Genomic DNA, 15,653 nt, shown 5'->3' with positions numbered 1-15,653 from the left:
GGGAATAAGATGCCTCAGGCAAACAGGAAAATGATTTAAATTGGGGTCAAAGTTGGTATATTTGGTGTTTGCAGGATAGAGATATGCAAAACAAACTATGTTAAGACCCCGTCCTGAAAACTGTATATACTTCTTTCACATATATAATTGCCAGTTTTTAATCCCCCTGGGGTAAAAATGCAATTAATATACAAGATATATTAATATACTAGATATCTTTGTTATCTTCCCAATCACAAAATCAAACAATAAAGTTCTAGAACTTAGGAAAAGTGAAAGTAATATTGGAAGGAAAGATAGATCCATTCAGTCTCCTGCAAAACTTGGCTCCTCTTCTTGCAAACCAGAGCTGTGAGAAGCGGTTTCAGCTTTTATTCCTATCTGGGAGCCGCAAAGGGTTAACCCATCTTGGATCTTGGTTTACTGAGTATCTGTCAGCCTTTTATCTGATCCTTCCTCCCCATCTCCCTTGCCCACCCCTTTTGTAAATGTCAACCACTTCCTGATGATTTCACACCTTTCTTTTCTTTGTGAAGAAACCTGGGTGTTAATGGTACAGGATTGGGTACCATTGTATGCTCTGTCTCTCTGTTAGTAAAGCCCAGGGATGCCTGTGGGAAAAAAGTAGGAGAAGGTGAAGAGATTTAAGAAATGAGACTAGACAGTAGTTAAAATTATCTTTTTTAAAAAAATGACTATTTTATTAGCAACTTTTCAATGTGTATGGTAAAAATATTAACTTTTAGGAAGCTAAGTTTTGACAGTCTAAAGGAGTTTAGCAGAGGAAAGATTTCTTTAATCAAAGAAGAATAATTTAAAAAAACATTAGTGATTCTTGTCTGTTAATTCTACAGGTGTATTATTTACAAGCTTTGCCACAGCAATGGAAACTTGGTCAGTTGAGCAGGTCTGCAGTTGGTTAGTGGAGAAAAACTTAGGAGAGCTAATTCCTAGGTTTCAAGGTGAGTTGTTTTTACTTTTTTAAAAAAATTTGTCTGACCACCCCAGATATTATGAGTGTCTTCTGCTGTGAAAATTAATTTTGTTGTCTAATGTCTGCATATGTGAGTGGGGATATAGGGTTATTGGAGCAGAGATATTTTCACTTCTCTATTGACTGGCAGTTTCTATATTGCATATTTCAAGAACTCAGTCTAAGAGTTAACTTAAAATACATATCAATTTTATGTTGTTTTTTTCCATATATATATGGATATATTTATACTGTATACCATTTTTTGTTGGCACATTGTCTTATACCAACTTTCTGTTGCTTTTGTCACTTATAATCTAGTATGTATTTTGAGCAATGTTTGATTTACAAGCATTAGATATTGGCTGGGAGATAAGAATAATTTCCCAAGATTTTCTTTTTTTTTCCTTTGGCCTCATAAAGATAATACCTGCTTTAATAGGAATGGGGGTGGGTATTAATGGGCAAATAAGGTTTTGATTGTGCCTCCTTGTTCTAGTATTTTGTTAGAAGCAGAAGTTAATTTGGAATTTGCAGTATCAGAGTTCTATCTTTGTCAAAAATAGAGATGAATTTCTTACAGCAGAAGACAAGTTTAGATGGCCCTTTGAGCCCCAGAAATGCTTTAGCAGTGCCTGTATTTTTACTGGGAATTCCTATAAACCAAATCATTTTTCTTTTTCCCAGAGGAAGAAGTAAGTGGAGCTGCTCTTCTAGCACTTAATGATAGGATGGTTCAACAACTGGTGAAGAAAATTGGACACCAAGCTGTTCTGATGGATTTAATCAAAAAGTACAAGCAGAGCAGTAAAAACCTAGAGTCTTCTGGAAGCCTGGGAGAGTCAGCCTTGGTAACCTCAACTGATGCAGCCCCAGAGTAAGTATGCTCCTAACTGGCTGCTTGTTTTGATACTGTGTAGCCTCCAGAGGGGTTAGAACGTCACATTTGGAGTTCAAAGATCTTTGTACACTGAGGCTTTACCACAAGACTGTGTGTCCAGCCTTTCTAGTATTTTGAATAAAAGGTAACCTGTAAAGAATCTTTAAACATTGACTCCAATGATCAGGGAAGTCCTTCTGTAAGGAACTTTGAGTTCCCACACAAAATGCTAGGGATCAAGCAGAGAAGATGTAAGGTATAGGTAGGAACTTCTGTAGCTCAGGTTTTTTGTTTTTAAGATAGTATTTGCAAAGGCATCTGTGTCTGCTGCTCCTTTTGCTGTGTCCAAAACGACCTACTTATTTATATATTTGTATATTTATTTGTTTAGAAGTCTATAGTAACTCATTTCTCCTTCCCGCTCCAAGTCCTCACAATATAATTTACTAATCACCTTTGCCACTATGAAGCTTTTAATTCTTTAAGAGACATCCTTTTAAAAAAAGAATGTGACCTCAAAGAAATATGCAGAAAATTTTTGGTATGAGATGAACGCTCTGAGATTTTAGAGTGGATCTTTTCCTTCGGTCTTTTTATTTTTATTTTTTTACATTACTAAGTAATGCAAAAGAATGATAGTAGAATGTATTTGTAAAAATTTCATTTTACAAATCTATGCCCAGGAATCCTTTCAAATATTCTGATTTGCTGTTTCCATATTTAAAAGACTTAAGATGCAATATTTGTTGCAGATAAATTATTCTTTAATGAAAAAATAAGAGTGATGTTTTATAGTATTCCTTCTACTTTATACTATTTTGAAATGAGAGCTGGAATCGTATGTGTAGTTCTCTCTGATAAGGAATGTAATGTTCGATTTGCCTAAAGTAATTTGATTCCTAGAATTAAATATTCAGGACATGTATCCTTGAAGGGCTGGTTTATAGTTAGACTGGAAAATTTCTCAAGTGACATATTTGAAAATGTATCCTGAACATTGTTCTGGCATAATCTTGAACTTGTGACTCATGGTGAAGTTCCCACAACAAATATTTACTCCTTTTTAGCAAACGGGAGGCTACAAACTTCAAAGACAGTGCAGAGTAATTTGTGGACATTTTGGATGATGAGAACTTTTAAGCTGGAAGTCCCTCTTAGCTGACTGGAATCCTGATATTGCCTTGGGCACAGTTCAGAAGGAAACAGGAGGCCTGTTTCCACGACAAATCACTTTATGATGTTCTCTAGTAAACAAGAACTGACTCAGCTGCCAGGAAATCTGGGCTTCATTCCTGGTTCTACCACTGCCTTGGACTGATTAAATTAAATGATGGCATTTCTGTACCTAGCACCTTGTTAATTCACACCAACCTAAGGGAGTAGCATAATCTTTCAGCAAATCTCTCCTCCTGATACCAGTCCTAAACAGTCCTTGTTAATTAGGAACTTTTGTTACTATGGTCTACTAGTTTCAGTTTTAGGCAAGGCAGAATGGCTGCTTGTACAGGGCTTATGAGTGAAAGCTTGCTACTTTACTCAGTAAGCAGGTGACCCACTGTAAGACAACGGTGTTGTCTTATATTTAGGTTAAATTATTCTGGCACACAACAATTCACAATTGCATGTGAGAAGATACTGCTTGTTAGCTATATTTGCTTATTGACAAATCTATTGCCATTATTGTCAAGTGCAAATTAAAGTAGGGAGGTATAGAAATATACTAGTTGGTTAAACCTTTGTAGAAAATGCTTCTCAGAAGCAGGAAACTAGGTATAAGAAAGATCTCTAAAACTAAGTATCAAAACACCTGATTTCAAACCTGTCCTACGTCTTCTACTCATCTAACCTTAGCCGTTTGTTTCATCTTTTTCAAAGTTTTAGCTCCTTTGACTGTAAAATAAAGTGGGTCAAATAAATGATTCTTTTTTTGGCTCTTCTGAATGACAATCTTGATCAGAGATAACAGAAAGTTTTATACTTAAGAAAAATTCCATCCAAGGGCTGGTAGCTTCCTGGTATGTTAATTTGTAAAGGATTTGTGACCCATATCTGGACACAATATGTGACAATCCATCCAGAACTTGGCAAATGACAGGGCAATACTTTCTCGGTATGTTAACTTATAAAAGATTTGTGGCCCATGTCTGGACAGATATTTGACAATCTAGTCACAATGAGGCAAATGATAGGAATATGAAATTGATGAAAGCATTTGCAGATGCCTTGTGACTCAAAAAATCACAAATCTGGTAGAATATCACTGGACTAGAAATTGAAAAAAATAATGAGTAAGAATTCTGGAATTATCACCAAGTTAGTAAAAAGTGACTTTCCCTTCTGAGCTTCAGTTGCACCCCTTGGAAAATAAAAGGAGTGTAGTTGTAAGATGGAAGATTTTTATAGACAATAAATGACCCCTCAAAACAGCAATGAGTTGAAGCAGGGTCTAACACCATTAACCATTTTATTTTATAATGTTCACTAAGAGAATCATCGTCATTTTATAAATGTAAGGGGTTCCTTAGTACTATTTAAAAATACTCCAGCCTGGTGAAAACAGCATGGTAAGTTGCAACCATCTCCTTCCTAGAAAGTAGGACCCACTGAGAGAATCCAGAAGGGCTTCCTCTCAGTTCTGAGTCATGTCACGTGAATTTGGACATAGATGATGACCACGTTATTGACTATGTGTACCAGCAGTGGCATTGTGAGATAACAGTGATAGCTCCTATTCAGTGACTTCTGACCCAACTTTTCTTTTGGTTCCAGGAATGAACAATCTTACAGTCCTGCCAGCCATAGGGAGATGGTACCATTTCCCTACCCAGCCAAAAGCCTTGATAATGGACTAATTGACCAAAGAGTATTAAAACAGAGGTGACGTACTAATTTTAAAGTATTTTAAAGACAAATCATAATCTTTCTTTCTTTTTATTTTTCATGCTTTTAGTACATTTTTCATTGGAAACTTTTTGTTTTCTAGAAAAGAATATATTTTTATATCAAGTGGTAATATTTGTAAGATTTAAGGATCAAATGTTCTGTTCTTTGTACTGATCAAGTACAGTTTTAAAATGACACTATACATACATACATACATATTCTTAAGGAAATAAAAAAGTAGTTTAGCATCTTAAACTTCCCAGGACAATTCGTATTAGCCTGAAAAGTGTTAGGTTTTTAAAAGAGGTATTCGATTAAGAACTGCACCAGCACGCACGTGGTATTCAGGTAAGGGGTAGGTTTACTCAGTAGACCTGCTGGGACCAGGCAAGGTTGGCACTCCACGTGGCTGGGAAAGGCCTGGGAATGAGAGAGAGCTGGGAAGAGAGGAAAGAGAGAGAAAAGAGCCAGAAAAGAGCAGAGAGAGGGGTAAGAACAGTAGCACTCATGTGGTATTCAGGTAAGGGGTAGACCTGCTGGGACCAGGCAAGGTTGGCACTCCACGTGGCTGGGAAAGAGAGCAAGAAAAGAACAGAGAGAGAGAGCTAGAATAGAACAGAGAGAGCAAGAAAAGAGCAGCAAGAGCAAGAGAGCATCTGGGCCTGGGCTAGGCCTTATGTAGGGTATGGGTGGGGAAAGGTGTGGCCACATCAAATTTGGATGTGACCTCAGCGGATGCAGATGTGACCTCTTCCAGGTGTCCCAGTTGCCTAGGTAACGCAGGTACTGGGTGGAGACTTTGCTGCGAGGAGGGTGGAGTCTGCTAGCCATCCAGGAGCGGACCTTACAAAAAGGATGAAATTTATTATGTGAGCAATGCTGTACAGATTATGCCTCTGTCCAGTCACAGGGGTTTTTGTGGGTTTTTTTTTTTGAGTTTTGATGTTATTGCTTTAACTTGACTGCTCCAGGCAGAGGTGCTCTTCTGTTTGTGCTTCTACACTGGGTTTTACATAGTGTAATGCTTCTGTGTCTGGATTTCATTGGAGCAAAACAAAACTGTGTACTTAGAGAACTCCACATAGGAATGTGGTACTAATTCAAAATTGGGGAGGGACTGCAGGTAAGAGAAGCCTTGGTTGGCAGCTCCTGACAGCTTATGTGGCCACAAGGTCTGGGCAGTCTGTCCTTTTGAAACTCACAGTACCTATCATAGCATCATTTCACAGCAAATGCATTTCATCAGTTTACTGTCATGCAGAGGTGAGACTGTCCACATGCACAGCAGAAATAATCTACAATGACCAAGCAAACAGTGGTTGGTCATTTATCATTTGCATTAATCCTTTACCTTATCATCCTACTTAGTTCTTATGGAAGTCCTGCAAAGAAGATATTTTCCCCTGTCTTTTTTTTTTCTTGGTAAGTGTATCAGAGATTTAGGAATCCCTTTTATGAGCAGTATATTCCAGTGTTAGAACCCCAATTCCTTCATGTTGTAACTTCTGTTTGGGATAGTGAGCAAAAAAAGTGGAGGGAGGAATCTTAGGCAAGAAATCAGCTCTATTGTCCTTCCTAGATTGAATGGTGTTTCAGAAAACACAAATTCATTTTTAAGGTGGCTTCATTCCCTTCTTTCTGCCCACAGGTGATTGTTGATTGATTGCTAGAACTTTCCCATTGAAGGGGCTCCAAGGAGGAGAAGTAAAACCATGAGTTCTCAGCTACTCCCTCCAACAGGAAGCTGCTGAATGCAGCAGTCCCTTCTGTCACAGAAGTGTGATTAGGGAGAAGTACGATTAGCACCACTGTCTCAAGAGAGAGATAATAATCCTTTCTCATGCTGCTCTTGTTAGCACTGAAGTGCCAGACAGAATGGAAGCACCTGGAAGGCACTGGTCACAGCTATTTCTCCAGCCTTGTTTTCCATAATGTCCCTGCGTTCATTAGGATGTCCTCTTTTAACTCCCTACCTGTAGCATTGAAAGATGGTTGATACCTTCTAAATGCATAGGCCTTTTCTTTTTCCCATGTATCTATCAGATCTTCATAACTGTGTTTCAGATATAGTGATGACACAGAATCGCATTTCCATCTTTTCATGGATTCTATTTAAGGGAATTGCCTGTGCTTCATGATATATCTCATTCTTCACAGCATCTGGCAAAAAGAAGGGGTAAAATGGGAGACAAGCTTAAAAATGGAGAAAATAGGAAGGTGTGGAAGCCAAGACTGATTGTTCCATATGTGTATTGACACCACCTAATGCCCCTGCCTCCACAAAGACCCTCAGAGTTACATCTAAACATTTTTTATTCCTACTTTCATAGCCAATCATTTGCATGTAAAAAACAAAAACCCCTTGAAATGGCAAAAGTTTACTGTAAGAATAGCATTTCACAGAGTCCAACAGCCCAACACCTAAGTGCTAGAAGGTAGTTGGTTAAGGTCTCCCTTCTTTTATACATAATAATATAGAATGTTTGGGGCTATTCATTTTCCATTTGGCTTCCTTCCTTTGCTTCTTGCTTTGGTATGGATTTATATTACTAATCATGGCTGCTGTGTTCTTGTCAGACTGGCTGGTGCACAAACACCTTGCCACACACCAGCTGCAAAGGGAAATCTTTTTCTGAAAATAGCTTAGGTCCTCTCTGCCAACTGACCCAGACTTTCAGTCTTCCTGTACTGAAGTATCTGGCGAAGGAAAACAAACAGGTCTCACGTAGGTCTGGTGTCTCCTACTGAGAAACTGGATATGCAATAAGGGATGGGTAAGGTCAGAGAGACCTACTTTAAATATTAACCCTCTAGCCCTGACCTTTGCCAAGGGCTGTGGAATGGGAAGAGAACATCCATCCTCTACCCCTTCGCTTCCACGTCATGTCTCAGACAGTGGTTCTGCCATACAGCCATGTGTTCTAAAAGTCTTGCCACTACCCTGGATCTTTTCCTTCTGCCCCGCTTCTCAAGGCACTATGCTTAATAGTTGTGTATTAAGGGCCCCTTGCATGCTTTTTATGTTGGGCTGTGTTGTTCCCCCTCTTACATACCTAAGACCTGTTCATCCTTTAAAATGGTGCCCAATATCCCTCTCTGAGTAGTCTCCAGTGGCATCCAGGCTAAACAAGGAGTCTCCTTCTCTATAGAGAATCCTTTTCCATGTGTTTTCAGAAAGTGCCTAATGACATTGAGTAAAGAAGCATGATGAAGATGAGGACCATGCCTGTTCACAACTATAAGCCTAACATCTAATTCAACCCCTAGAGGCTCAAGCAGATATTTAACAATGAACTGTGGGTTTGTGAGTCAAAGATGGAACGTACTTTCATGGAAGAGGACAAGTGTGTGAATATCTCCAATTTCTTTTTAGACCTTGCAAGACACTGCCTACTAAATGCTAGGCTAAAGTTCAGAGCTTCATAAACCATTCAGAGACTTACAGAGGCTTACAAGGCTTTCATGAAGCCACTGCTTTGAAGAGGTAGGAAGAGGAGATGGAATAAGTGTTGGGGTTGGAATTCAGTTCCTGGATCCTCATTTGCTCAGCGAGTACATTCTGTGCCCACCTGGGATGAAACCATCCACCTTGATGGGAAATGTCCAAGGTCCAAATGGGAGAACACAACCAAACACCTGGCAGCTGCCACCACAACACACCATACAAACATTGTTCTTGTGATTTTTTTCTTTTACTCTAATTCCCTAGAAGAAATACATACCTTCTATCCAGATGATTTTCAAACAAAAAAAAAAGTGTCTACAGACTAGAAACTCACCTGACTTTGGCTTTCAAAAAGTCTTTGGTAGTAATGAAAGTGAGGTGTGTGTGTGTGTGTGTGTGTGTGTGTGTGTGTGTGTGTGTGTGTGCGTGCACGTGTGTGCGCGTCTCCCAGGAGAGGAATTGGAGGATGATGCAGTTTTCTTCAGTAATAGGAGATTGCTCTTTACTGAGTGGCTTTAAAAGCTTTCTGGATCATTTGGTCCCATCAGCATCCTGTATTGATGATGCTTTAGAAATACTTCTTTGCTAGAGCAGTATTTTCTTATTGTTAATCTCCTTAGTAACTATTCCTTTCTTCTTTTTTAGTACTTAATAAGGCATGAAATCAGATAAACAGATGAAGGTTGCTTTAGAGACACTTCACTTGAACTCTATGTGTACAGATGTTTAAATTTTGCTTTGGGGGATAATTATAAATCAATCATGGTCTATGCATATTTAAAGATCATTTTAATGATGATTTTTCTCCACTTGGTTTGATTATTGCTATAAATAAGTTTAGTATTAGTGCTATAGAATAAGTTTAGCTTTCTGCCTTGGTTCAGTAAGTAAAGCCGTATCAATAGGGTCCAACACCTTTGATACATTAGTTCCAGTCACTTCCACATAAGTAGCTCAGACAAAGGGAAACACATCCTACCCTAATGCATCCTACTCTAGTATGAAATAAAGGAATGTTCAGTCATATGTGCAAGCCTAGTTACAGGTATCTTTATATGAGTTCCAATCAGATTTGTGATTAATCTTCTCAGCAATTGTTTTCTTTTTTTGTGCAGTGCTAGTAGCCAAACCCAGGACTAAGTAAAACACTGTATCATGTATGCCACATCCCAACCCTGGGGTTAGACTCCCCAATTCATACACATCTATGTCCTCTAATGTCCCAGAGCTGTGGGAATTGAGACTGTCAGGGACAAGAGTTTTGCAGTGCCTGACATGATCAACAAATGTTCTCTACATGAAAGGAACGTTAAGCCTTTTCTTTAGTCTCATCTTAACTGAATCAAATCTGCACCACCATAATAGAGATCAAAAGAGCCTTGTAGAATGACATCAGATTGAGATGTGGCATTTTGAGATTCATCAACATAGATGGTGGTTCACTCATAGTCCTATGACATAGATGTGCTAAAAAAGGCAGGAGTGAGGGGAAGTGTAGTTCAAGAACAGTCAGGTAAGTGTGATGGGACAAGATAAGTTTTGAATCCTAGCTCTGCTGCGTGCCAGCTGAATAGGCAAGTTCTCTAATCCCCATGACCCTCATTTCCCACCTGTAAAATGAACAGAATAATGAGAAGTCTTGAAGACCTAACACATAGGAGGAGTTCGTAAATTATACCTATTATCTTTGTTCGCTGGCCAAGTATCAAACACAGGGTCCAATAAAACTCAAAACAATTTTGTTCTCAATTCTAACAAGTGGTCCCAGAGTAGAAGAGCAGGATTTGTGCCAGGAAGAATGGGCAGCCAGCAAGGTCTGGAAGCCTTCCCCGGATTCAGGCTCCAGGCCAGAGGAGGACAGCTTCAGTCTTTCCAGAAGGCCTGGGACATCTGTTGATAGTTGTGATAGAAAACAACAATTTTATTAAAAAAAAAAAGTTCTGTGAACGCCGTGCAATGAGAGGAGGACTGGGGCTTTTAAGAACTTTATAACGAAACCTGGTCACAACAGAGGGGCATGAGAGAGCACACAGTGGGTGTTTTGTCACATTTGGACACTGAATCTCAGTTAAGTAGACCTCTGTAGGAAGTGTAAGATCAACCATTTCCTACCAGATGTGCTCATAGGACCTCATACCTGTGTTTGGAATGCATTGCATACTAACTCTCATTATTAAACATTTCAAGTGTATAGAAATGTAGTAAAGGCTACAAGGAATCCTAGAGTAAGAAAGCTGTTTAGCTATTTAACCCTGTCCCTTCTCTGGGTTGCATCTATTAACATCACAGAAAATGCCTTAGAAAATACTGCTTTAAAGATTTCTGATCTAAGTCAGGATTCAGACATTCATTTGTTCAATGGATAAATATTTATTGAATGCTTTATGTGCTAGGCATTGCTGTAGGCCTAGGGCTACAGCAACTAGCAGAGCAGATCGAGCCTCCCACCACACAGAATTTGCATGCTAAAGAAGAAGAAAAGTAACAAATATATATTACATTATGTAGTTGTTGAAATGCTATCAAGAACAAGAATATAAAGTAGGGGTAGAGGGGATAGAGAGTAAGCAGACAGAGAGAGAGTGAGAGTGAGAGAGAGAGAGAGTGTGTGTGTGTACAGTGAACAGGTTCTAGTTCAGAGAAGGTTTTGGAGAAGGCCTTTAACTTTAATTAGATGACACCAGAACAGAGACTCAGATGAAGTCAGGACTACTGACTCCCTGAGGAAGAATCGATCTGTTCTCCAGTAGAGTCCATCTGTGGAGCACAGAGGAAGAGCAGAATCAGCTAAATGGAAGTGCAGAATGTTGAAATACAAATCCTGCTTTAAAAGGTCAGGTGTGTGACCTGAGATCCTGCATTTTTAAATCCAAGCGTTGTTTGGGGATTTATGTTTTGGCAGCTAGGCACTAAACCAACAAAAATTAGAAGTGGGGCCAGGATATTCACTTATTTTATTTCCACAATTCTAATATGCAATGAGAGTTGAGTATCAGGTTATAAGCTATAGAAGATAATGAAAAAAATCAGTAAATGGGATGATTTGAATATGTATAGCTTTTAAAAATCATTTTCTGGGTGGCTAGAGAATTGATTGGAATAAATGAGGCGAGTAATAAATGAGGCGAGTACAAAGAAACACCAAAACATTAGGTGAAAAGTCTAAGCAAGAGACAATCAAAGTATGAACTAAGATGGTAATAATGGATTTAAATACAAAATCAACACAACTTGATGGTTCTGCTAATAGAAGGAAGAGGTGACTTGTTAGATAGCAATTTTTTCCTGTATATTTCTGACTTGTGTAACAAGATGGTTGCTTTGCCATTATCCAAAATGAGAAAATAACAGAAGGTGAGCATGGTGGAACGTACTTTTAATTCCAGCACTCAGAAGACAGAGGCAGGATGATTGAGGCCAGCTTGAGCTACAGAATAAGACTGTTTCAGAGAGAGACTGGGAGGGGGGCAGACAGACAAACAAATAAACAGAGAACAAGAATAGGATAGCATTGTGAAAGATAGGTTTAATCCCTTATTCAATAAGATTCAGTGGAGTTAGAAAAACAAATATTCTGATAAAGCCAGGCCTTCTTCTCCCTAGTTTATATATTAGCTTTGTATAAAGGCAAACAATCGATGGAACTAAGCCTGACCAACAGTTTAATAATGGTAAGAACAACTCATCATTTTTTTTGAAAACCCAGCTTTCTACATTCCTCAGCATTTATTGAGAACTCCTGCCTCTTGTAGCTGTTGAAAACAAATCAGATTACTTGAATTCTTATAAATGAAAGATTCTAATTTGAGGGAAGCTATTTGCTTCGGAGGTTCTGGCAAACCAGTCTACACAGCACAGGACTAGGACCAAGTCATTGAAGAAGTTACCATATGAGGCATATAAAACCAGAAGTCTGGACAAGAGTTGAAGAGTAGTATTTCCATTTCTATCCTCCCTACCATCCTTTCCCCCACCAAAACAAAAACTAAAGCCAAGCAACAAAATTATCTAAGGACATTTGCTGTTCTCTATAGATTAGCACAGAAGCCTAGCAATGTGAAGGTGGGTAAATAAAAAGTTGCCCTAGATCCATCCAATCAAGTGTGAACTAACAGATTCCTATACTTAAAAAATACTACTGAGCCATTTTACAATAATAAGTAGGTCATATCTCATTACCTTTTCTAATATGTGAATGAGAAAGGAAAAAAATAAAAAAAGGACTTGGACATGATATCTCTGTGAACTCTGCTTAGGTGAGTGTCATGGTAGTAAGTGGAAACCTTGAAGACAAAGACTAGATTTCTAGAAATTTGCATTTCTGTCAAATATCAGGAGAAATTGGGGAGTGACAGGATATAAAGTATTTATGTATTGTTTCTTTTCTTGCTTACTTCTGAGTCCTTAAATATGACACTGAGAGCCAAGAACAGAAGGATCACAAGGCATCTGTCTATATCACCTCTGATCTTATTCAGCTCTCTCATTTCTTTGTGTTTGACTATGTGTGTTTCTACATGCATTTTAGAAGCTAATTTTCATATGTGAATGCCTAGACTATGAAAACATATCTACTACATTATATATAAATTATAAATTATAAAATATACTATAAATACTATATACTATACTATATAGCTTATAGTTATATAGTATATATGTACATATATACTATATGTTAAATACTTGATGTTATATATAGTATATAACATACAGTATAACAATATATATCAAAACATAAACCTATATATAACATATAAGTATATAAATTATATATTATATAAAATCATATACATATACATACATATATATATATATATAATAAGTGAACATCAGTGTCCTAAGAATTGAGGCAAACAATGTCTGAACTAGTGATTGATGTCATCAGTTGCAATAACACAATAGAGTTTCCTTCTTGGTCTCCACATGCCATAGAGTTCCAGTGTTTGACATTGTTATTCCTTACTTGCTGACAAGTTTGTATGGGTGTGCCTTTGCATCTCTCTTTTTTAAAATTCTTTGCTGGGAATTAAACCCAGAGACTTGGGACCTCATTTGTGTTAGACAAATGTTCTGTTGCTCATCTTCTTCCCCAGGTAAGCATACATCCCTTTATTGTGTCTCTGTTGCCCCCTGCCATAAGACCTGGCTGTAGGTCTGAACAAGCTACATTAAGAGAAAATAACATATACAGAAAGAAGTGAGGAAATGAATTTATTTATAGCTTTGGCTACAACTTGAGAGACAGACAGACAGACAGACAGAAGACACAGACATAGAGAGACAGACAGACAGAGAGACAGAGACAGAGAGAGAGAGACAGAGAAAGAGAGTCAGAAAGAGAGAGAATTCTGTGTCCACCCTGTCCATATTAGTGTCACAATGTACCAAAAGATGAAGAAGTAGAGTGGAAGGCTAACACAGGAAGCTTACCAGTTTGAGAACACATAGTTACTTCTAAGCCAATCTGGGCAACATACAAAAAAACTGAAACAAATTTCTTTAAAAAAGAAATAAGGGGCTGGGAAGGTAGCTCAGTGGTAGAGCCCTTGCCTTGCATGCTCAAGGCCCTGGGTTCGATTCCTCAGCACCACATAAGCAAACAGAAAAAAGCCGGAAGTGGCGCTGTGGCTCAAGTGGTAAAGCGCTAGCCTTGAGCTGAAGAGCTGAGAGATAACGCCCAGGCCCAGAGTTCAGGCCCCACGACCGGACCCCCCCCAAAAAAAGAAATAATAAAAACAAAGCCAGAAGATAGTCTTCCTAGACTCAGATTAATAAAAGTTCTTACTTTCTTTGTTTTCATAAGAGAAGAAACTCTTGGTAAGGTTACTGGCATTATTAACACAGCAGCTACATTTCTGCTTAAACTTGTAATCTGATAAAATGTGTTCATTACTGTGAAGATGTGTTTCAAAACATCCTTCTTTATCCCAGGATAAGATGACAGCAGATTCCTTAAACAGATGTCTAGCATTTCCTAGCTTTCACTTCTTAATTTATGTTCCCATAACATTTAAGTTTTTAGATGTTTATAGCATCACATGCCATTTAGTATTAGAGTTGATGGTACCCTATCAATCTATACTGTTCTTAGTGAATACAATTTGCAGTGTGGAATACAATGAAATGGAAGATTTCAATTCAGCCCTTGGAACTTTGGTATTTCTAGCTGCCTCCATCTCTCTCTGCCAGTGCTGGAAATCCTGCTTTGGGTTATAGGTCAAATGTGAAGGCCTAACAATTTAGGGCCTAATGATTTGATGCATCTTTTCACCATGGTCCCTTGTTAATTAATTGCTATCAGTGAACTGTTTTATTAGAAGAGAACCTTCTTTTTTGAAAGATGTTATATACACAATCAATCAAAGGTTTACAGAACCCCAAAAAAAGATTTTTCTGTTGTAGGATTTTATAAAATCTAATCATGTATTTCTTTCATAATTCCTAAAACCTTTCTATGATATTTTTTTTATTATAAACCATTCTACTCAAAAAGACAGAGTGTGAACAGAGCCCTTTGCCATTATAGCCTGGCTCTGGGTCTATTCTCTTGCCTGCATGAGTTAGAAAACATCATAAAATATACAAAATGGAAAAATGCTTTTATTTACAGTTTCTGCAAACTGCAGATGAGAATCATTTTATGTCTTCCGTTGCCTTCCCTATAGCAGTTTCACAGTTTATAGAAAATGAACAAATGCTGTGGGTCCTAGTGAGTGGAACTGGGAGATAAGTTACGAAAGTGCAATACCATTTTTTGTAGTTCTTATTGTACCTTCTTGGTTCTAGAAGCAGGGGAGTGAGGATTCTGGAGAGCTGTCTCTATTTTATTTCCTGTGGGACCAGAGCTGAAAAAGATAGTTTTTTGAAGTACTAATTTTGAGGGAGTCCTATTATAATTCCTCTTTTTTCATGCCTTGAAAAACTTGTCATATTTTTATTTTCCCACTCTTTAATTGACCAGGGTTTTCTTATCCTTTAAAAATGTATCCAGGGCTGGGAAGGTGGCTCAGTGGTAGAGTGCTTGCCTTGCATGCATGAGGCCCTGGGTTCGATTCCTCAGCACCACATAAGCAAAAAGAAAAGAGCCGGAAGTGGCACTGTGGCTAAAGTGGTAGAGTGCTTGCCTTGAGCTGAAGAGCTGAGGGACAGTGCCCAGGCCCAGAGTTCAGGCCCCATGACCGGACCCCCCCCACCAAAAAAAAATGCATCCAAACTTGAATCCTGTGAAATATTGGCAATAGGTTACCTTTATCCAATTACAAAATGTTAAATGACGTAAGTCCCCAGTTAAATTGATGCTGGTTTACAGATATATTCCCTAGGTGACTAATATCCAATCCTTTCAATTATCAGAAGTGGCCATGCTTGGACTTCCACAGCATTTAGGCACATCCAATTATCTTCAATAATGATAGTTATAAAACAATGAGCAACACACAAATAAGCCTGAAAAAGCCTATCATGCTAAC

The 15,653-nt window shown here is 38.2% G+C and overlaps 1 protein-coding gene across 1 annotated transcript in view; it reads left to right on the top strand.

Annotated features, from left to right (window-relative positions):
- The first annotated feature begins 883 nt into the window (after positions 1–883).
- Positions 884–15,653, top strand: part of Samd3 (sterile alpha motif domain containing 3) — a 45,901-nt gene continuing 31,131 nt past the window's right edge. Inside the window, exons 1-3 of the mRNA XM_013026830.1 lie at positions 884–962; positions 1,661–1,850; positions 4,623–4,730. Coding sequence (XP_012882284.1) covers positions 884–962; positions 1,661–1,850; positions 4,623–4,730 — 377 coding nt within the window. The remainder of the gene's footprint in view (positions 963–1,660; positions 1,851–4,622; positions 4,731–15,653) is intronic.

The sequence above is a fragment of the Dipodomys ordii genome, unplaced genomic scaffold (genome assembly GCF_000151885.1).
Source record: "Dipodomys ordii isolate 6190 unplaced genomic scaffold, Dord_2.0 Scaffold97, whole genome shotgun sequence".
Classification (NCBI taxonomy): domain Eukaryota; kingdom Metazoa; phylum Chordata; class Mammalia; order Rodentia; family Heteromyidae; genus Dipodomys; species Dipodomys ordii.
Note: the sequence above shows the minus strand (reverse complement) of the source record. Positions and strands in the feature narration are given on the sequence as shown.